Genomic DNA, 21,001 nt, shown 5'->3' with positions numbered 1-21,001 from the left:
TTCTTTACAATTGTTTGTAACTCTGCCTGATCCCATTTGGGGTTTTCTTGGCAAAGAAGTTTGCCATTTCCTTCATTTGACAAATCAGGAAACTGAGGCAAAAAGTTAAGTGACTTGCCCAGGATCATATAGCTAGTAAGTGTCTGAGGCTGGATTTGAACTCAGAAAGAGGAGTCTTTCTAACTCTATCCATTGGATAACCTAGCTGCCCTGGGAGCTACATCTAGAGAAATAATGGAGAGCCTTAAATTCCAGGTGATAAGGTGCATTGTGGGGATTCAATCCCAGACTATCTGACCCAAGATCTCTTTCTATTATGTCATTTCTTCATCAGGAAAGCACTGGTGGGGAGGGTATGGAAGCAGCATGAGAGGCAGCTTGGGATAGTGGGTAGAAGGTTGAACTTGAAAGTCAGTGAGACCTGGATCCAAAATCCTTTTCTGACACCAGCTGCGTGAGCCTGGATCAGTCACTTAAGCTCTAAGCCTCAGTTTCTTCATCTGTAAAATGGGGATAATAACACCTAATAATGCCCTTTAGTGCCTCTCTCACAGGATTATTGTGAGCCTTAAATGAGGTAATGCCCACGAAGGGCTCCACAAAGCTTCAAGCCTTTGTTAGCTCTTGAGCTTGGCGGTAATGCTGACTCCCAAACTGGGTTGAGGCCTCCGCCCTTTAGTCTTGGCCAACCTGGGCTGAAGTTCTTCCTCAGAGCTCAACACAGGGCATGAGAGAGGGCTTGGGAACAAGCCCTGGCTCAGGAGGCGGGCCTAGGGAAAGGCAGTTCCCCACCTTGGGGGCCTACCAGTTGGGCATCTGTCTGCCCTACCCCAAAAGTCTGGGTGAGGAACAGGTTGGAGTGGTTAGACCAGCCCTTGGAAGAGGGTGGGGGAAGGTGGTCCTCAGGGTGCTAATGGAAGGGGAAGGCCACCAGGAGGAGTCCTAGCTAACCAGTTGTTGAAACACAGAACTGGAAGCATGGGGTTGGGGGAGGTGGTGTAGGGGGATGTTATGTACCTATGTGGAAGCATGCCAGCCAGTAAGAGAAGTCTATTTGAGTGCCAACTATCTTCTAGGTGTGGCAGAGGCTCAGGAAAAAAAAGAAGAGAAAAGAAACCTGTTGGCACTCCATGCCATCTAGGGGCACCTAGAATGAAGGTTCTATATTGAGCCCATTTGTCCATATTTATTTGCTTGTTGTCCCCCGTTAGATTGGAAGTTCCTTGAGGGCAGGGATTATTTTTTGCATCTTTTTGTATTTCCAGGGCTTAGCCTGGTGACCTAGCACATAATAAGAGTTTAATAAATGTTTATTGAGTGACTTATAGAGGATGAGGGATAAACTAACCACCTGGAGCCTTGTAGGTATGTCAATCACCAAAAGGACAAGAAGATGCTTCCTAATCCCAGTCCTATCCATTCATTTTACCCAGAACCCACTGGACTCAACTTTTGGACCCTTTCGAAACCTGAAATTGATGCCCCTGGCACTGGTAGAGAGAGGTGGACAGCTCCTGGAGGCCAGATCTCTAAACCAAATGTCTATGACTCATTCCCTAGCTATGGGCAGCTAGGTGGCGTGGAGTCAGGAAGACTCATCCTCATGAGTTCAAATCCCATCTTGGATATTTACTAGCTGTGTGATTCTGGGCAAATGGCTCCTGTTTGCCTTAGTTTCCTCATCTGTAAAGTGAACTGGAGAAGGAAATGGGAAGCCACTCTAGTGCCTTTACATTCTTATAAACTTGACTCTGTTTTCTACAAATTTGAGAAAAGAAGACTTTGTCAGAGACACTTGCTATAAAAATGTTTCCTGATTTGTTATTTCCCTTCTAATCTTGGTTACATTGGTTTTGTTTGTACAAAAACTTTTTAGCACTCCAGTATCTTTGCCAAGAAAACTCCAGAGTGGAGTCACAAAGAACTGGACATGATGGAGCAACAACAAACATTCCCTGGCTATTCCTTCCCCAGAAAGGCTATCCCCACCCCCAGTCATTAATGGGTCTTGGGGGCTACACTTTGCCATGTCTAATTCCATTCCTGAATCTAAAGGCCCTCCTGTATTCAATATTTATGTATCCCCTACCCCCCAGGTCACTTCCTGGGCCTAGGCCAATTCCAGATGCCCCCCAGAATTGTTGAGGATCCAGAGAGTTCTGATTTCAAAGTAGAGAGATTGGGGCAGGATTCCTGGATTCCTTCCTCAGCTCTATTCCTCTCCTATGGTCTCATTTCTCTCTCTAGAGACAGACAGACAGACAGACAGACAGACAGACAGAGGGAGAGGAAGAGGGAGAGAGAGAGAGAGACAGAGAGAGAGAGAGAGAGAGAGAGAGAGAGAGAGAGAGAGAGAGAGAGAGAGAGAGAGAGAGAGAGTGTGTGTGTGTGTGTGTGTGTGTTTTCCTGGGTTCGAATTCCAACACTTTCTTCAGATGATGCACTGTGGAACCCTGAGCAAATTCCTTATTTTGCCTCTCTGGGCCCCATTTTTCTCAACTATACATGAAGAAATTGGACTAAATGATCTCCAAGATCCCTTCCAGCTCTCATCCTTGTGATCCTTTGACTTCCAGTGGGTGATGGGGCTGTAGGCATGTGGTTGGCTGTTCTTTAACCCCTGACTGCCCATAAAGACCTTTGATGCGGCTGCAGAGTTGGGGTGGGGACCCTCAGCCCTTTTATCCTGAATCCCCAGGAGCTGGCTTGTTGGGGTGCTGGTTTAGTGAGATGGCTGATGAATCAAGGATTTGGCCTTGAGGTGTGGCCCTGCCCAGCCCAACTTCCTTCTCCCCAGCCAGGTCCCGGCGCCATAGGCTCCTTACACTCACTATCCCCAGGAGAGGCTACAATTTCTGGGGCTGGGTGACTCCCAGCTGAGGACAAAGGGGCAGAAAGGGAGGTGGGGTGAGCCCCAGGGGCTCTGGGGCCATAATCTGGGAAGGAGTTAAAGAGAAGGGACATCTTGGCAGTGATCTGGGGGAGTCTCTGGGGATGGCTGGGTCTGGAAGGTGGGGAGGGGGCATAAATTGTTCTCCCCAACACCTAAAGCACTGATGCATGGATCCAGTTACAAGGATCATGGGTTCCCCTAGGCCTTGAGCTGGAGAGGAGTCCAGTACCCTAGACCATAGACTCCAGCTACTTCAGCTCAACCAGAAGAGTAACTAGAACAGGACAGCTCTGGCTTTGTTCCACGTAGTTACATCTTGGAGAAAGGGTGTTCCTTCCTCCCTCCCAGGTCTGGTGGCTCCAGCCCTGGCACCTAAGACCTCTGCATCTTCTGACAGTCCATGTCCCCATGAGGAGGGAGTAGGGGGGAAAGGCATCTTGCCCCCCCCCCCAGAGAACAGGACCCAGGGAGCAGTTAAGTGGCTCAGTTGAGAGAGAGCCAAGATTGGAGTTGGAAAGTCCTGGGTTCAAATGTGGCCTCCTGGCCATGTCCCAGGGCAAGTCGCTTGACCTTCATTGCCTAGCCCTTGCCACTCTGCCTAAGAACTATACTTAATATTGATTCTAAGATCAACACATACACATACACATACCCTTCTCTGCCTTGGCTAGTACTATAGTCCAAGATAGACATATAGACATCAAAACTTAATATTGATTCTAAGATGGAAGACAAGGGTTTGTAGAAAGGAAGGAAGGAAGGGAAGAAGGGAGAAAGAGAGAGAGAGAGAGAGAGAGAGAGAGAGAGAGAGAGAGAGAGAGAGAGAGAGAGAGAGAGAGAGAGAAGGAAGGAAGGAAGATCCATGTCAATAGAAGGCATGGGAGGAGGGCTCTGGGATTGGCCACTATTCTCCCAATGAATATACCCATGGTTCAACTGGCAGCTAGGTGCCATAGTAGATAGTGTTAGACTTGGAATCAGAAAGACCTAGGTTTGAATTATGCCTCAGACATTTACTAGCTATATGGGCAAGTGGGCATAATCTTTCTCTGTCTCAATTTTCTCATTTGTAAAAAGGGGATAATCAGAGCTATTTAATAGCAATAATTGTTTTAAGGATCCAGTGGCTAGCATATGAGGTGCTTTGCCAGCCCTTAAGTGCTATATAAATGCCAGCTATCACCCTCCTCCTCCTCATTATAATTATTATTTGGTTCTCCCAAGGCCTGCTTATTTTCCCCAATCCTTGAGGGGACACTTTGGGGAATTGTTCTCCTGATCACTACCTAACTGATTTTACTGCAGGTGCCGAGATCCCTAGTTACAATTCTGAATTCAACTGAACATTTATGAAATGCCTTCTATGTACCCAGGATAGTAGAGTGCCCTTCATGGCCCTGCCTTCCCCATAGTGTAGAGAATGTGCAGCCCCTTACTGTGGCTGACCTTCCTTCCCAGGAAGCAGGGGTGGAGAGGATGAGAGAGAGGATGTTGATTCTTGGCAAGCTTAGGGCCAAGGATCCTCCAGGTTGGGGCTTGAAGGAGGGGGGTTTGGACAACTATAGGGTTCCATCTCCTCTTTCTCTCCCACTCCTAATGAGTGGCCCTTTCCCTTTTCTGTATTTTGCAGAGCTGAAGGCTACGGGTACTGCTCATTTCTTCAATTTCCTGCTGAACACAACAGATTACCGGATCCTGCTAAAGGATGAAGACCACGACCGGATGTACGTGGGCAGCAAGGATTACATCCTGTCCTTGGACCTCCACGACATCAACCGAGAGCCCCTCATTGTAAGAGCAGGGCAAGAGGCAGACAGCATCAAATCTTATCCCAGTCCCAAAGCTGCCTACATGGGCCCTGATCCTCCATCTTCCATACCTCTCTCTCCTCTCTCTCTCTCTCTCTCTCTCTCTCTCTCTCTCTCTCTCTCTCTCTCTCTCTCTCTCTCTCTCTCTTTCTCTCTCTCTCTCTCTCCCTCACTTTCTCTATCTCTCCCTCCCTTTCTTTCTCTCTCTCCCTCCCTCCCTCCCTCCTTTTCTCTCTCTCCCTCTCTTCCTCTCTCCTTCTCTGCCTTTGCTAGTACCATAGTCCAAGATAGACAGACATACAGACATCTGGGTAAGTGTAGCCAGGATATCAATACCAACACAGAACCATCAACCTGAATCTGTCTTGAGTGTGTGTATTGGGAGAGAGAGGAAGAATGTCTGGATTCCTGACCTGATCTGCAGTCCCCAGATTCCTACCTCATGAGAAGAGTTAAAGGAATTCTAAGGGCTTGGTTGGGGCTCTTGGAATTGGGGGTAGGGTATATGAGATCTCCACACCCTGCTCTGATTTCTCTCTCCCTGGTCTTTGGCAGATCCATTGGGCAGCCTCCCCTCAGAGGATTGAGGAGTGTGTGCTCTCAGGGAAGAACAGCAATGTGAGTATCAAGGGCTGAGCCACCAGTGTGGAGAATTAGTGAGATGGGGAAGGGAAGAGGCATAGGTCCAAGAGCCTCACCCTGAAGCACGAAGCCCAGAATCTTTAGCCCCTGAGTCTCCCAGCCCCTAAATCCTCAGCACCCCAGTTTTTCAGCCCTTAAACCCTCCATCCCTAAGATTTGTGACTTCAAGTCTCTCAGACTCTAATTCCATATCCCCCCTTGTGTCTCTCAAATATTCCATCTTCCCAAACCCCCAAATTAACCAGTCGCTGAATATTAGGGGACTGAATGTTAGTTTTGGAACCAGGGAACCCCAAAGAACTTCCCCCAACCACCCTACTCTCACCTGTTGCTGCCTCTGACCCTGTGCCCAATCCCTATTCTATAACTCCTGAGCCATGCAGAGCCGACACTCTCCCTTGGAAAGCATCATCAGACCAAGGGGCAGGAGGCAGTAATGATTCCCCCAAGCTCCCTTCCTCTCTTCCCTGGGGGAGTGTAGTGGTCCTTCTCCACCAAGGTTACTTCTCTACCTCCTCTTGTCCTCAATTCATCCAAAGCCTCAAAGTCAGCAGCTATGGGTGTGAGTCCTGGCTTTCCTTCCCCTTCTCCCGCGAGGACTCAGTTTTTCCCTCTGTAAAATGGCAATATTGAATGAGATGATCCTGAGATTTCTTCTAGCCCAAACATTCTATGAGTCTGTGGGCACTTGAGAGGGGGGTTGTGGGAGGAAAAGGGGTAGGAGCTGGGGGAGAAGGGTGGGGAAGGGTCTTTACAGCTTCTTGCTCTTCTCTCCTTGGTCAGGGGGAATGTGGGAACTTCATTCGACTCATCCAGCCCTGGAATCGTACCCATCTGTATGTGTGTGGGACTGGTGCCTACAACCCTGTGTGTACCTATGTCAATCGAGGGCGCAAGGCACAGGTATAGTCCAGGGTCTGAACCCCCAGCCTCTGACCCTTTGGGTCCTGACCCAAAGCCTAGACCCCTTGAATATCTTTTCCCTGACCCCTTTCCTATTCTCCCAGGTGTGGCCCTGGGCCTGCCCAGAATTCCCTGGATCCCTTGAGTCTTAGCCTCCATCCCTTCTGATCCGCCCGAGGCTTCTCTGGGCTCCTGCTCTGGGTGAGGGGTGGGTAATATTCCTGTACCTCTAGCACCTCCTCCCCTATGACTGCCAAGAAGGTCTTTGGGGCCCCAGATTCTAGGGACCACTTACAAGCTGTAGGGGTGGCCCTGCCTCAGGTCATAGAGGAGAGGGAGGGAACTTGATGGCCCCAGAGACAGGCAGACCAACAGATGGAGAGATGGGCTGCGGCGAGGGCACGGTGGGTTGGGAAGCTGGAATTCTGGCATCCTCAGTGGCCGGAGGGAGGGAACCTTGGATTTACCGTGCCTCAGTCCCCCCACCCAACTTTTTGGGGAGGGGAGGTGGATGAAGAAGCGCCCTCAAACCACCGCTTTCTTTGGACGCAGATGAGCTCGTCAATATTCATGTCAGTATCGGAGGGGGATCTTTGGGGGAGGGAACCCTGGGATGCCTCTTCTCCCTTCTCCCAGCATCTGCCACATTGTCTCTCCTCACCCTCCTGCTTCTGCTTCTTTCATCTCCATCCGGGCTCTGGTGGGGCCCTGTGACTCCTGTGTGCCATGGGACGTGTGTGTGCCCTCCACGGGGACTGCTGGGCGCAGGCATGTTCTCAGCAGGACACCCGTGCTCTCCCAGGGAACATGTATGAGCAGGCATGTTCTTGGCGGGGCACATGCGTTCTCCCAGCGGGAACCCATGTGGACAGACATCATTCTGTGGGGACTCGTATGATGTCATGCGGTTGGTGCTGGGCCAGTGAGCGTGTGTGAGGCTTGGGGGCCGCGGGGAGTGTGCAGGACACCCACTGTGTGTGTGTGTGTGCGCGTGAGGGAGCGAGTGTCCGGCCGCGCTCCAGTAGGGTGACTGGTCTACCTAGAGTGGCTCTCCCTGCCCCCCTGGGGAGCCCCCAGGGCTAACCTGCCTCTGTCCTTCTCCTCAGGCTGTGGAGCTGACCCACACCCTTCAGGCTAGAGGCCGGGGCAGCAGAGCCACGGATGGAGCCGCTGTCAGCCCAACTGTGGCCACCCAGCACCAGGTGGGACCCAGGCCTCAGCCTCCCCAGCCCTCTCCGGCATCGGCCTTGGCCCCGCAGGGGCTCCCCGGCGCCAGACCCCCGATTCACGCCCCTCGTAGGCCCCACATCTGGACATCGCTGTCCGCCCCATCCCCTTCCTCCCTGGCCAGTCCCCCCTGGAGCTCCGGCCTCCTGCCTCTCTCCCGTGGGCCCAGATCCTCCCAGGGTCTCCCAGGGCCCCCCATCCCTCCCTCAGCCCCAAACCCAGGCGCTGCAGCTACGGGGGGAGGGCGGGAGCCCCAGAAGAGCCCCCGGCCCCCCTCCCCACCCTGCCCCGGCCTGAAGAGGGAGGCGCGGGCTCCCCAGATCTCACACACCCGCACACACGTGTGTGCCATCACGGGAGTGAACAGGGCGCCGGCCCTGGGGCTCTCTGCAGGCCAGATGGGCCTGGAAGTGGGGAGAGCTGTGTGGGCTGTGGATGGATAGGTGAGCGCGTGGCTGTGTGTGGGTGAGTGTCCGTGAGAGGGTCCTGGCTGTGTGCGGATGGATGGAAGCGCCTGGGGCGGGGCCTGGCATGCTGCGTGCGGCGCAGGTGGGTGCGGAATGTCCGGGAGGGCCACCTGTGTGTTTGCCATCACCATCCATGGCGCCTGCTCTCCTCTCCTGCACCCCCTCTCCTGTGTTGCCGCAGCCTCCTTCCCTCTCTCCTCCTTTCCCTGCCCCACCGTGTGCACCCCACTCCCACCCTGCTGGGTCTGGGGCACCGCACCCCCGATTCACCCTGTCTTACTGGGGCTTGGTCCTGGCACTGCTCCCAAACCCCCTGTTGTCCTGGGGCCATCTCAGGGTTCTGGGGTCTCCGCTGACTTTTGGGGTTCTTCTTCCCAGACCTTTGCTCATCTGGTTTGTTACGAACATAAACCAGTGCAGAGGGGAGTTCTGTAAAGAGCCTGAGGGTCGGGGGAAGGGGAGAGATAAGGATTGACAACATAGAGGGGGCCGGTTCTAAGGGGAGCCTCCCCCCATCCCAGATCCTTCCTAATAGGCCAGGGGCTTCGGAGAGCCAGCCGAGGCGCCTCCTGCCCTGGAGACAAACCCGTAGGGTTACCCCACTGTGACACAGAAGCGTCTAGAGCTTGAAGGCAGTGGCCAGGCCAGGCCACTGTCTGGGGGCTCTCAGCCCTGGGGTCACAGGGAAAATATCAAGCTAGCCAGCTTTCCGTTTTTGATCCTATGATGGCAGGAGGGTACCAACCAGGCTGGAAAAGCCCAGAGGCAGTTTTCTCTCTGGCTTGGGAACTCCTCGTAGGGCACACCTGCCCTCCTCACTGGCTGGCTCCGGTCCAGTGTTCTTCTGGGTCTGCCCTTTTTGGGGGGCCTGACGGAGAAGGGGGGCTGAGGAAGTGGCCCTGAGCGGAGAATGGGAATAGAGCTACGTTCTTTCCCCACCCACATGATCCCCCAGATTCTTGCCTTTGTCCTCTGGTGGCACTGACTGGGATTTTCCTGAACCCTCCCTTTTCCAGCACTTAACCCCCTTCTCTGGGATGGGGACCCAGGAATTCCTTCCCCCAAGCCACGTTTGTTGTGGCATGGCCCTGCTGCCCTGGGTTGGGGAGGATGGGGCTGAGTAGGTGGGGCGAAACCCCTTCTGGCCCAAAGACTGGCTGTTGACTGTGGTCAGAGGGCCTTTCCCAGCCAAGGAGGGTGAATCAAGGCCAAGCTGTGGCCCTAGATCCCCTTGGGCAGAGCCTTTTTCTCGGGGTCTCAGTGTCCTCCTCTGTGAAGTGGGCGAGCAATTCTTGTAACGCCCACATACCCTTCCAGAGAGGTGACTTCTTATTCCCTCTTCCAGCCCCGGCGATGGAGGCTGCTGGTGGAGGAGAGGGTGCTAGTGGTATGTCTGGAATCTCCTCCCGTTGCCTCGGCCTCTCTGAGTTCCCGTCTCTCCCTGGCAGGATTATATATTCTACTTGGAGCCAGAGAAGCTGGAGTCGGGGAAGGGCAAGTGTCCTTACGACCCCAAGGTGGACAGCGTCTCCGCCCTGATCAGTGAGTGCTTCCCTTCCAGAGGTCGGGGCGTTGGGTGGAATGCTCCCCTGATCCCGTAACCTCCCTTGGCTTCCACTGGGAGGCTTTCAGAGGATCTCTGATCTGGGGTCCAAAGAAGGAGCAGGATTACGTGAGGCTGAGGAGATGGGCAAGAGAGAGGGACACCTGCCTGATGACCTGTGGGCCAAGGCTCCACCGTGGGAATGAGCTCCTAGTGAAGCTTTTTTTGTCATTAAAAAAAAATTAAAAAATAAAAACCCTTTATCTTCCGTTTTAGTTTCAATCCTAAATCAGAAGAGTTGCTCTGGGGGGGGGGGGGGGGGAGAGCTGGGTGGCTCAGTGGATGGAGAGCCAGACCTAGAAATGGAAAGTCCTGGGTTCAAATTCGGCCTCAGACACTTCCCAGCTGTGTGACCCTGGGCAAGTCACTTGACCCCCATTGCCTAGCCCTTACTGCTCTTCTGCTTTGGAACCAATCCATAATGTTGATTCTAAGACACCTAAGAAGGTGAGGGTTTCATAAAAAAGAAGAGTGGCAAGGGCTGGGCAGCTGGAGTTATGTGATGGCCCAGGGCCCCAAAGCTAAAATTTGAACCCAGGGCCTCCAGACTCCAGGTCTGGCTCTGGATCCACTGTGCAGTAGAAAGATGTAGAGTCAGAGGACCTGGCTTCAGATCTTGACCCTGTGCCTTGGACAAGTGGCTTAACCTCCCTGTAAAAGGTTTCCACTTGTTGTTGTTTTGAATCTATAAGATGATGGTGTTGGACTAGACAGACCTCCAAGATGTCTTCTAGCTCTAAATTCTTTGACCCCGTGTCTTCTAAGATCCCTTCAAGCTCCAGGGTTCAAATCCAGACTGTTACATACCAACTGTGGGATTGTTTTCTCCTCCCAACCCCTTCCCTCCTGATCTGGAATCAACACTGAGGATCAATTTGAAGACAGAAGATCCATAAGGGCTAGGCAGTTGGTGTTAAGCCTGAATCCAGATTTGAACTCGGGACCTTCTATCTGTAGACCTGATTCTCTCTCTCTACTGAGCTGTCCCAAACTGGGTGATTTTAAGCAAATTAATTCCCCTCTGAAATAGAATGTTTATTAAAAAATAAGAGGGTTGGATTACGTGACCCATATGAGCCCTTCGAGCTCCAAATTCTACGATGTGAGACACTTGGGACAGGAGAATGGCATTTCTGGGTGTCTTCCCTCCCCTCTTCCTGCTGGTGCCTTTTCTCTATGAAAGCTCCTGTTTCTCCTGCCTCTATTTTGTTTGAGAAACACGGCCGGCGCTTTGCAATTCTCTCTGCTATCAGAATGTGAGCTCCTAGCAAACTCACTGCTGACTCTCTGGTCCTTAGCAAAGGGCTTGGCCCATAGTAGGCACTTACTAAGTCCTTCTGGACTCACGGAATGACGGCTAAGTGACCTCGCTCATAGTGTCCGTCTGTCTGAGCACCCCCTTCCAGACCAGCCTGCCTGTGGTGCCCCCCCGCCCCGGTTGGCATCAGCACCCAGGCTATGCGCTGCCAGGCTTTATTCGTTTGGGAACAGCTGTTAGGCTCCCTGCCCATGAGAGAAGCCTGAGAACAGCCAGCAGGGTGAGGGGAGCCCCCCCTCCTCTGTTCCTCCCTCCCTGGGCAGCCTGGGAGGTGCACGCTGCCAGTCAGTGCCAGGAACTAATAAGCCTATTCGTTCATTCAGCAAGTATTTATTAAATGTCGACCAGGAATCAAGCTATGCAGCAGACGGGCTACAAAGACAGGAGTGAAGGGGCCCCTGCCCTCAGGGGGCTTCCCTTCTCCTGGGAAGGGGACGCACCACACGTACCCAGAGAAGTAGACAAGGAAGGGGGTGGCCAGGTGACTCAGTGGGGAGACAGGAGGACCCCGAGTTCAAATCTGCCCTCAGACACTTCCTAGCTGTATGACCATGGGCCAGTCACTTGACCCTGTTTGCCTTCTGCCTCAGAGTTGTTACTAAGAAAATAAGAGTTCAGTAGGGTAAGATAAGGAAGGAGGAGGCAAGTTCCTCATCCTGGCATTTCCCGCCTCTCTGTACTGCTAGAAAACAAGGGGAGAGAAGATGGTTTCTAAGGTTCCTTCCCCTTCCAATCCCACGATTCCGTGGCGACCCACTCGTGGGCGATGCCCCACGTTCCGCTTAGGCAAGGTCCAGGCTCTAAGCATCTGGCGAGCTATGGTACGTTGGAGGAATTGGAGCTTTTGAGGCCAGGCAGGGAGAATCCTGGAGGAGAGAAAAGCCCTGAGCCCCGCGTGTCGGCGCGGGAGGGCTCCCTGACCGCCTCTCCGTGAATAACCCCTGGTGCTCCCTTCTGTGCAGATGAGGAATTGTATGCTGGGGTATACATAGACTTCATGGGCACGGACGCAGCCATCTTCCGGACCCTGGGCAAACAGACGGCCATGAGGACAGACCAGTATAACTCGCGCTGGCTCAATGGTGAGATGAGCTCGGTGGGCTGCGTTGAGCCAGGGTGCCCAGAGACCCCCCCCCTGCCGAGGGGAGAAGGGTCGGGCTGTCCCAGGCTGACAGCTCCCCCTCCTGCTTCCAGATCCCTCCTTCGTGCACGCCCAGCTCATCCCGGACAGCGCTGAGCGGAACGACGACAAGCTCTATTTCTTCTTCCGGGAGAAGTCCACAGAGGCGCCCCAAAGCCCGGCCGTCTATGCCCGAATCGGCCGTATCTGCCTGGTATGGCACTGCATGGGGGTGACGAGGAGGGATCTGAGGGCCCCTGGGGGCGGGCTCTTCGGAGGTCTGACCCTCTGCGGCCCTCTGGGCGCCTCAGAGCACGGATCTAGGGTGGAGGGAGGGCGTTCAGCGCTCTGGGGTGAGGTCTGGGGGATTCTCACCGCCCGGGGTGGTTTGTGCCCGCAGAACGATGACGGGGGTCACTGCTGCCTGGTAAACAAATGGAGTACCTTCCTGAAGGCGCGCCTCATCTGTTCTGTTCCCGGCCCCGATGGCATCGAGACCCACTTTGACGAGCTGCGTGAGTGCGCCAGCAGGGCGGGAGGAGCCCAGGCGGAGGGTGGGGGTGCTCCCACGTTCAGGCCAGGCTCCAGGCGGGGGGGACAGCCTGGCCAGCTCCGTGGTTTTGGGGTCCCCACGTGGCCCCGGCCCCTCTCCACACATTTTCCCGCTTCTTTTCTGCAGAGGACGTGTTTGTGCAGCAAACCCAGGATGTGAAGAACCCCGTGATCTACGCTGTCTTCACCTCCTCAGGGTGAGGGGCCTGCCTTGGGCTGGGGGGCAGGGGCATTCTCTGGGGCGGAGGCGAGCGGGCCTGGGGAAGGCAGAGGGCTCAGGCTCCTTCTCGGCCCTCCTCCAGCTCCGTGTTCAGGGGCTCCGCGGTCTGCGTCTACTCCATGGCTGATATCCGCATGGTCTTCAACGGCCCCTTTGCCCACAAGGAGGGGCCCAACTACCAGTGGATGCCTTTTACGGGCAAGATGCCCTACCCGCGGCCTGGCACTGTGAGTCTCGCGTGGCCTGGGGTGTTGGCCTTCCCCGCCTAGCAGGGACCGTGGCTCCCTGGGCCCGACCCGCTCATCTCATAGCTCTGAGCTGGCCCCCAGGGCTGGAGGAGCTGGGCAGAGAGGCTTTGGGGGGCTGGGGGCCCCCTCTTGAGAACCGGACGGAGCGGGGAGTCCAGGGAGGCCTGTCAGCAGGGCAGGCCCCTAACCTGTGCCCGGTGACTGCAGTGTCCAGGCGGGACCTTCACGCCCTCCATGAAATCGACCAAGGACTACCCGGACGAGGTCATTAACTTCATGCGGACCCACCCGCTGATGTTCAATGCGGTGTACCCGCTGCAGCGCCGGCCTCTGGTGGTCAGGACCAACGCTCGCTACCGCTTCACCACCATCGCCGTGGATCAGGTGGACGCGGCCGACGGGCGCTATGAGGTGCTTTTCCTGGGCACAGGTACCCACTGCCACACCCAGCACCCTCACGGCACTCTGGGCCGCCTGGGGGAGGGGCGGGGAGGGGCTTTGGAACCTTCCCAGAGAGGGCGTGCCTACGGCCACAGAGCGAATGTGGGGAAGGGGTGGCTCCGGGGCGCCCCCTCCGGCCATCCCGGCTCCCTTGTCCGCCCGTGAGTGTTTGAGAAAGTGGCACCATCGGGCAGTTGGGAGGGGGGTGGGCACCCCAGTTCCCGGCAGACTCCCCTGAGGAGCAGCTGTTGTTGCCCGGAGCTGAGTGGTAGTAGGGGGCCTGTCACGGGCAAACACACGCACACAAACACCTGGGGACGGGTAGACACTCACATACACCCCAGCTTAGGCACAAAGAGTAACACCTCGCCGGCGTCCTGTGCAGAGTTCTTGAATTCATTCTCTGAGGTCTGCCCTGCAGGTACTTCCATCCCCATTTTACAGATGAGGCCATTGAGGCCAGTTAAAAGATCACAAATTCAGGCCTTCGGGGTGACCCGGACTGGCCCCTAGTGACACAGCCAGTGCCAGGCTCAGAGGCTGAGTCCGTGTCCCCTTTTTAAAAATTATTTTTGAACCATCTAAATCTTTACTTTCTGTCTTAATACCAACTCTAAGATGGATGGGGGAAATTAAAATAAAAAAGGGAGAGGGCATCTAGGTGGCTCAGTGGATGGAGAGCTGGGCCTGGAGTCTGAAGATCCTGGGTTCAAATTTGGCCTCATCTACTTCCTAGCTGTAGGACTCCAGGCAAGTCGCTTATCCCCAGGAAGGGCTAGGCAAATGGGGTTAAGGGACTTGCCCAGGAAGTGTCTGAGGCCGGATTTGAACCCAGGACTCCTGACTCCAGGCCTGGCTCTCCATCCCCTCCCAAAGACCCCATTCTCAGTGTAGGCTCTCTAGGGGCCCCAAGGAGCAGGGCGGCTGGTGTGACTTCATTCTGGGTCTGAATTCTGTCCCCTTGGGGGCCTCCTTTAGTCCAAAGCTGGGGATGGGTCCTTTGGGCTGTGTTAGGGCTCTGGGGACCAGGGGGTGGACAGCTCCCTCCCTCTTTCCCTAGCCCGAGCCCTGAGCTCCCCTCCCCAGGCTGGGGCAGGATCAGGGCCCCAGAGCACCGTGTGGACGAGAGGCCGGTGCCCCCTGCCCCCTTTGGCCTCTCCCCTGCTCTTCCTCCATCCCCCTCCCTGCTGAAAGGCCCCTCGCCTCATTCCAGATCGAGGCACGGTGCAGAAAGTCATCGTACTGCCCAAGGATGACATGGAGACCGAGGAGCTCATGCTGGAGGAGGTCGAAGTTTTCAAGGTGGGAATCCCTGCCCCGAGCCCTCCCTCTTCCAGCCCACCCCTGGCCCAGCGACTTCCTGACCTGAGCAGCGATTTCTCTTTTGTTAAAAAATTCCCCTCCTTTCGTCTTGGAATCAGTATTGGTTCCAAGGCAGAAGAGTGGTAAGGGCTGGGCGTGGGGGTCAAGTGACTTGCTCAGGGTCACAAAGAGAGGAAGAATCTGAGATGAGATTTGAACCCAGGACCTCCTGATGCCAGACCCAAGCTCTATCCACTGATCCACCTCGATGCCCCCATTTCCCACCCCTTAACGACCTAACTTGACCTCTCTTTCCAGGTGCCAGCCCCCATTAAGACAATGACCATCTCCTCCAAGAGGGTGAGTCTCCACTGGGTGTCCTTCCTTCCTCTCCCCACTCCACTCTCGGGCAGCAGGACGGAGCAGGAGAGAATGCACTCAGAACCGCATCCCTGAATCCCTCCTCTTCGAGGGGCAAAGACCCTTCCTCTCTTCCCGTCTTTCTCCCAGGCCTCCTTTCAAAGGCTCACCCCCTGGGTCTTCTCAAGGCTCTTCCCCACAGCTTTTTAGGGGTGGCACCCTGGAGGAGAGGAGGGTGGGAGGTGGTGGTGGGGAGAATCCAAGCTGGGATGTAGGTGGACTGTTTGTAAGACTTTGGACAAGTCATGAGCCCCGAGAATTTAGATCCAGAGAAGTAGGATCGGATTGTGGGCTTAGAGGGAAGGAACTTAAAGGACGTCGTGTCCAACCCCTTCGTTAACAGATGAAGAAACTGAGGAACAGGGAGGATAGTGACTTGTCCTGGGTCACACAGCTAGTGAGAACCTGGAACCAGATTTGGACTCGGGTCTTAGAAACTGTTGACTCCAGCCCCCCCCCCAACTTTTCAGATGAGGAAACTGAGGTCTAAGGGGGTCGTGTGGCTTGCCCAAAGTCACCCAGATACTAAGCGTCAGAGTGGGAAATTGAACCAAAGTGTTCTTGGCTCTACTTGGCTCCAGCCTTGGCCTCAGTTTCCCTATCTGTAAAATACTGGCTTTCTTCAGTCCTTTCTAGTTCTAAATCCCATGACTTTTCTCTGAATATATAGCTGGGGTTTACTACTAAAGGAAAACGATGTGAAAAGAGTTCTTCCACAGTCCCTAACCTAATAACAAAAATAAGGAAGAGGAGCTAGCATTTTTATTACTCTTTAAATTTTAAAGAAGTGCTTTACTCATTCTCACAAAAACCCTGGGAGGTAGGGGATATTATTATCCCCATTTTGCAGTTGAGAAAACTGAGGCAGACAGGTTAAGTGACTTGCCCAGGGTCATACAGCCCGACTTTGAACTCAAGATAGGCAAGACCCTACCTTGTCGAGGTATGGACATTGAGGGATGCCCACTGGGTAGGATCAGGACTCTGACTGAGCCCTCGATGCCTTCCCAGCAACAACTGTATGTGGCCTCTGCTGTGGGGGTAACTCACCTGGGTCTGCATCGCTGCCATACTTACGGAGCTGCCTGCGCTGACTGCTGCCTTGCCAGGGATCCCTACTGTGCCTGGGATGGCAAATTCTGCTCCCGTTACTCAGCTTCCTCCAAAAGGTAAGAGGGTGAGGGGGAAGGTGGAGGGAAGAGGGGAGAGCAAGGGGGGGGATCCCTGAGCAGGAGCCCCCACAGATCAAGGAACTTTGCCCTTAGGGGGCCCTGGAGACCCCAGGGGAGCTCTTGGTCTATGGGGAACCCCTCTGTGGCCCTTGGAGGCCCTGGATCTAAAGGGAACCAAGAACAATGGGGGCAAGAATAGAGATGGTTCCTTTGAAAATTCATCTAGCCTTTCTTCTGTAGACGTAGCCGTCGCCAAGACATCCGCCATGGCAACCCCATCCGCCAGTGTAGAGGTTTCAATTCCAATGGTGAGTATGGATTCCCAGTCATCATCTCAGGAACCTCCATCCCAAATCTGAGAGCTGGATGTCTCTCACTCTGCAGAACCCCATCTACCAGGCTTTGAAAATTACTATTAAAAAATTCCAAGGGCATGCTAGGTGGCCCAGTGGATGAAGAGCCAGGCCTGGAGACTAGAGGTCCTGGGTTCAAATGTGACCTCAGATACTTCCTAGCTTGTGTGACCCTGGGCAAGTCACTTAACCCCACTTTCCTAACTCTTATCGCTTTTCCTGCCTTAGAACTAATACTTAATATTAATTCTAAGAAAGAAGCTAAAGTTACATAAAAGAAAGAAATTCCAAAAGGCTGTCTCAGACGTTAAGTACCTACTATGTGTAGAATTCTACACTGGATGAGCCTTGGCAGGGATTGAAGGTAGGGGAGAGAGACACAGCCTAGCTAAAATCCAATATAACCTTGCCTCTTGGTCCTCACAGTCCAGGAAGGGAGGAAGATTTCAATGTTTCCAAATTACTTTTTAAAAAAATGAAAAATCAGGGAAGCTAGGTAGCAAAATGGACAGAGTGCCACACTGAGAGATAGGAGGTCCTGGGTTCAAGTATGGTCTCAGATACTTCCTAGCTGGGCAAGTCACTCTTCTGTCTTAGAATTGATACTAAAGCAGAAGGTAAGGGCTTAAAAATAAATAAATAAATAAATACAAATTATATCCAACCAACAATCAAAGGAATTATAGAGAGAACCGTGCATCAAATAATAATAACATGCTGTGACATCCGGAAGATTCAAAGCCCTTTTACTCAGTGGTGCAGAAAGTTGGTTGAGTTATATTGAGTTTTTGAATATGCACATTCAGGCTCTCCATGGCATGGTAGAGAGCAGCCCCAAGTCAGGAAGACCTAGGTTCTTCCTAGCGGGTACAGAAGACCTCTGTACTGGCTCTGGGACCCTGAGTAAGTGACTCAATCCCCACTAGCCACTGTCTAAATCTATAAATTGCAGGAAAATTGCCCGTCTGTAGCTAGAGGGAATTTCTTTATCTGGCGTTCCTTATGCCAGTGAAATACGAAGTTCCATCCATACCCCCACCAAAAAACATTAACTTCTCTACTAGTTAATACTAGCTAAGCTCCTTTGAGGACAGAAACCATTCCTGATTTCTCTCTGTAAGTCGCCTCTTCTTCCCTCACCCAGGACCCCTAGGCTCATTTGTCCTGAATTTGGAGTCAGTAGAACCCAGTTCAAATTCTGGTTCTGCTGCTTACTACCTATTTTATTTTTAATAAGTCTGACCTTGGCATCTTCATCTGTAAAGCAAGGAAGTTGACCAAAATGATTTATAAAGTCCTTTCCTGCTTTTAAGTTTCTTTGATGAGTGAGATGCCACCAAAATGCTATTTGAAGAGGTGGGGAAGGGAGCCAGGAATCAAGGCATACGTCCCGAAGGAAGTGGTGTTTGAATGAGCTTTTCAAGGATGGTTAGGCGTTCAGCAGGTCAGGAGGTGGACAAGAGGCCATTCTAGGCACAGGGAGCAGCTCGAGTTATGGCACCAAGACAGAAGAACGTGTTTTGGATAGGAGAGGTCAGTCTAGTGTGATCGGTTCATCCTGAGGAGGAGGGAGATGAGAAGAGACTGAGTAGGAAGGTAGAGTGGTGCATGATTGTAGAGGGCTGTAATGCCAGAAAAAAGAGATGTCTCGGGCTTTTGATCCTTGGGAGATACAGCTCTTCTACCGAAGCTCTCAGTGGCAGGAGGAAGGTGATTGAGAAGGATGGGGAGACGATGAACATAGGGAGGGATCTTAAGTAAATCCACATTCTGAAATTATCTGGTACTTCTTTCTCTAGTCAATAAGAACACAGTGGAGTCGGTGCAGTATGGGGTTGAGGGCAGTGCTGCCTTCCTGGAGTGTCAACCGCGATCCCCGCAAGCCACCATCAAGTGGCTTTTCCAAAGAGATGCCAGTGACCGGAGAAAGGAGGTGAGCAAGGAAGGTGCCCTCCCTAGAAGTAGCCGCAAGGTGTTATGGAAAGAGCACTCCCAGAATCCGAGGACCCGAGGTCCAGTCCCCGCTGGGCTCCTTATTTTCCTCCCTAGTACCATGAAGAGCATAGATAGATGTTCTCAAAGGGGCTCTGGGTTTTAGTCTGGCCTAGGCTAGCGGGGTGTCCCTGGGCCAGTTATTTAATTTCTCTGTAAATATCCTTAAAGAGCGCTGAACATCTTAAACCGTCGAGGGTTGAGCTGTTCTTGCTTGTCCCTCCTTGGTATGTCCTGTGGCATTCCTTAAGGAAGTCTATGCTGAACGATTATGGGCTGGTAGGATTGCGAATGGAGGGGAGAATCCTTAGAAGTGGGGAGACCGAAGGGGGAGGGCCAGGAAGAGCGCGGGCGGCCCGTTTCCCTGAGGTCCTTGCTCTCGGCTTCTCCAGCTTCGATCAGAGGACCGCACGCTGCGGACAGAGCCTGGCCTGCTCCTTCGAGCCCTTCAGCTGAGCGACGCCGGCCTCTACACCTGTACAGCCACCGAGAACAACTTCAAGCATGTGGTCACGCGTGTCCAGGTGCACGTCCTCAGTCGAGAAGCGGTCCACGCTGTGCTCTTCCCGCCAGGTGCCGCCATCGCTGCCCTGCAGCCCCCTGGGGCCGACCCTGCAACAGCCAGCCTCAGGCCCCCTACGCCCCCCTACCAGGAGCTGGCCCAGCTCCTGGCCCAGCCCGAAATGGGACTTATCAACCAGTACTGTCAGGGATACTGGCGCCATGCGCCCCCAAACCACAAAGAGGCCCCTGGGGGGCTCAAGACCCCCGAGCTCCCGGACCAGAAAAAGCCTCGAAACCGTCGGAATCACCAGCCGGACACATGAAACCACCATTGCTGCTGCCCCGTCCCCTGCAACCTTGGGGGGGCCATAAACTATCTCATCACATCTCTATTTTCCCACCATCCCTCACCCCCCGGCCATTACCCCCTCTCCCATTTTAATATAAAAAGATATATATATAAATATCTATATATATTATATATATATATACAAAGAGAGACACATACATGCACACACACAAGCACACACCGTGTCCCTTTTATCAGTATTTATTGGTAAGTCCTACGTAGTCCCTGGGGATCCGAAGCCCCTCCCGGCGGCAGGGTGGCAGGACCTCGGACAAGGACTGGGTGCCCTGGCCCCTCCAGGAACAAGCATCCCCTCTGTTTGCCGGGCTGTGTGAAGAGCCAAAAGCCCGGGGAAGGGTTTGCCTCCGAGCGGTGGCGGCGTGGCCAACAGCCAGGACCAGAGAGGCCTCCGGCCCGTACGTGCCCACTGGGGCATCTGGGGAAGGGGTGGCGCTCCTAGGTTGGGGGTGGGGAAACCCAGATTCCGAGGAGGGAGAGTCGGTTTCCTCCTTCAACTCAGGTGGGGGCAGATCTCAGAGGAGGACACAGAATCAACAGGTGCAGGGCAGAGCAGAGCGGACGTGTGCCGGCAGGAAGGGGCCAAACCACTTTGGGGACTGGCGGAGGACAGGACGAAGGCAGGGAGGGACGGACTGGGGCAGGGAATGGGGGTCGTGGGCTGGGGCTGGAATGGGGAGGCCGGGGTCTGGGCCTGAGCAGGGACAGCGTACCCCTGGCCTGGGAGAAAAACAGGAGGGCGTCTGTAGATGGGCAGGAGAGGAGAGCGGGGGACCAGGAAGAGACAGGAGGAAAGGTCGAGACTGAACTGTGGGCAGTGCGAAGGGATGAGGAACAGGGAATGGAGGAGAGCCGGGGGTGGGAATGAATGTCAGAAGTCTATAAAACCCCTCCTCCCTTCCACCTCGGCCCAGCTGCAGGACACCAGGAGCCTGGAAAGGGTCTTGCTAGGGGGCTGGTGGGAAGGCACCGAGGGAGCCTTTTGGGATATTTATTCTCTATTTATTGGGGGAAGGAGAAAGGCAGTCCATGCCAGTTCCTCTCCCAGTCACCCAACCTTCCTTTCACCCTTTCTGGACTCCTTCCATCTCGGGGCTTTGGAGAATCCAGTTATTGGCCGAGGCCAGGATGTCAACCACGACCTCTTCCCATCTCCCTGCCTCTCCTGGGCAGCCCAGCCCCAAAGGGGGTGGTGATGGGGGTAGCCCAAGGCATACTGGGATGGAAGATCAGAACCCCTTCTCCCCTCCCGTGGGGGCCACCCTGGGGCTGTAAATAGTTGTACAGGGAGACTTCGGGGGCGGGGGGAGATGGGAGACAAGGGGCCTGAGCCACGGGGTAAGGGAAACTTCCTGTGGATGGGATCGCGCTAATAAACACTGGTTCTGATTATAGACTCCGTCGTGTTCCTTGGTGGGGATGGGGACAATGGCTGCACCCTACCATCAG

General features: G+C 54.0%; 1 protein-coding gene across 3 annotated transcripts in view; it reads left to right on the top strand.

Annotated features, from left to right (window-relative positions):
• The window catches only part of SEMA3F (semaphorin 3F), a 71,721-nt gene extending 50,775 nt beyond the window's left edge, over positions 1 to 20,946 (top strand). For 2 of the 3 annotated variants that reach the window (XM_056805038.1, XM_007499947.3), the window contains exons 3-19: positions 4,524 to 4,684; positions 5,257 to 5,319; positions 6,127 to 6,246; positions 7,353 to 7,448; positions 9,389 to 9,482; positions 11,824 to 11,943; positions 12,056 to 12,195; positions 12,382 to 12,496; positions 12,661 to 12,730; positions 12,836 to 12,980; positions 13,209 to 13,431; positions 14,656 to 14,744; positions 15,063 to 15,104; positions 16,176 to 16,333; positions 16,577 to 16,644; positions 18,489 to 18,622; positions 19,074 to 20,946. In XM_056805038.1, the coding sequence (XP_056661016.1) occupies positions 4,524 to 4,684; positions 5,257 to 5,319; positions 6,127 to 6,246; positions 7,353 to 7,448; positions 9,389 to 9,482; positions 11,824 to 11,943; positions 12,056 to 12,195; positions 12,382 to 12,496; positions 12,661 to 12,730; positions 12,836 to 12,980; positions 13,209 to 13,431; positions 14,656 to 14,744; positions 15,063 to 15,104; positions 16,176 to 16,333; positions 16,577 to 16,644; positions 18,489 to 18,622; positions 19,074 to 19,508 (2,273 nt within the window). In that variant the 3' untranslated portion in view covers positions 19,509 to 20,946. The remainder of the gene's footprint in view (positions 1 to 4,523; positions 4,685 to 5,256; positions 5,320 to 6,126; positions 6,247 to 7,352; positions 7,449 to 9,388; positions 9,483 to 11,823; positions 11,944 to 12,055; positions 12,196 to 12,381; positions 12,497 to 12,660; positions 12,731 to 12,835; positions 12,981 to 13,208; positions 13,432 to 14,655; positions 14,745 to 15,062; positions 15,105 to 16,175; positions 16,334 to 16,576; positions 16,645 to 18,488; positions 18,623 to 19,073) is intronic. The other variant, XM_016424396.2, reaches the window with a different exon arrangement.
• The last annotated feature ends 55 nt before the right edge of the window (positions 20,947 to 21,001 follow it).

This window comes from Monodelphis domestica, chromosome 7, assembly GCF_027887165.1.
Source record: "Monodelphis domestica isolate mMonDom1 chromosome 7, mMonDom1.pri, whole genome shotgun sequence".
Lineage (NCBI taxonomy): Eukaryota > Metazoa > Chordata > Mammalia > Didelphimorphia > Didelphidae > Monodelphis > Monodelphis domestica.
The sequence above is the reverse complement of the archived record's forward strand: the minus strand, read 5'-3'. Positions and strand labels throughout refer to the sequence as shown.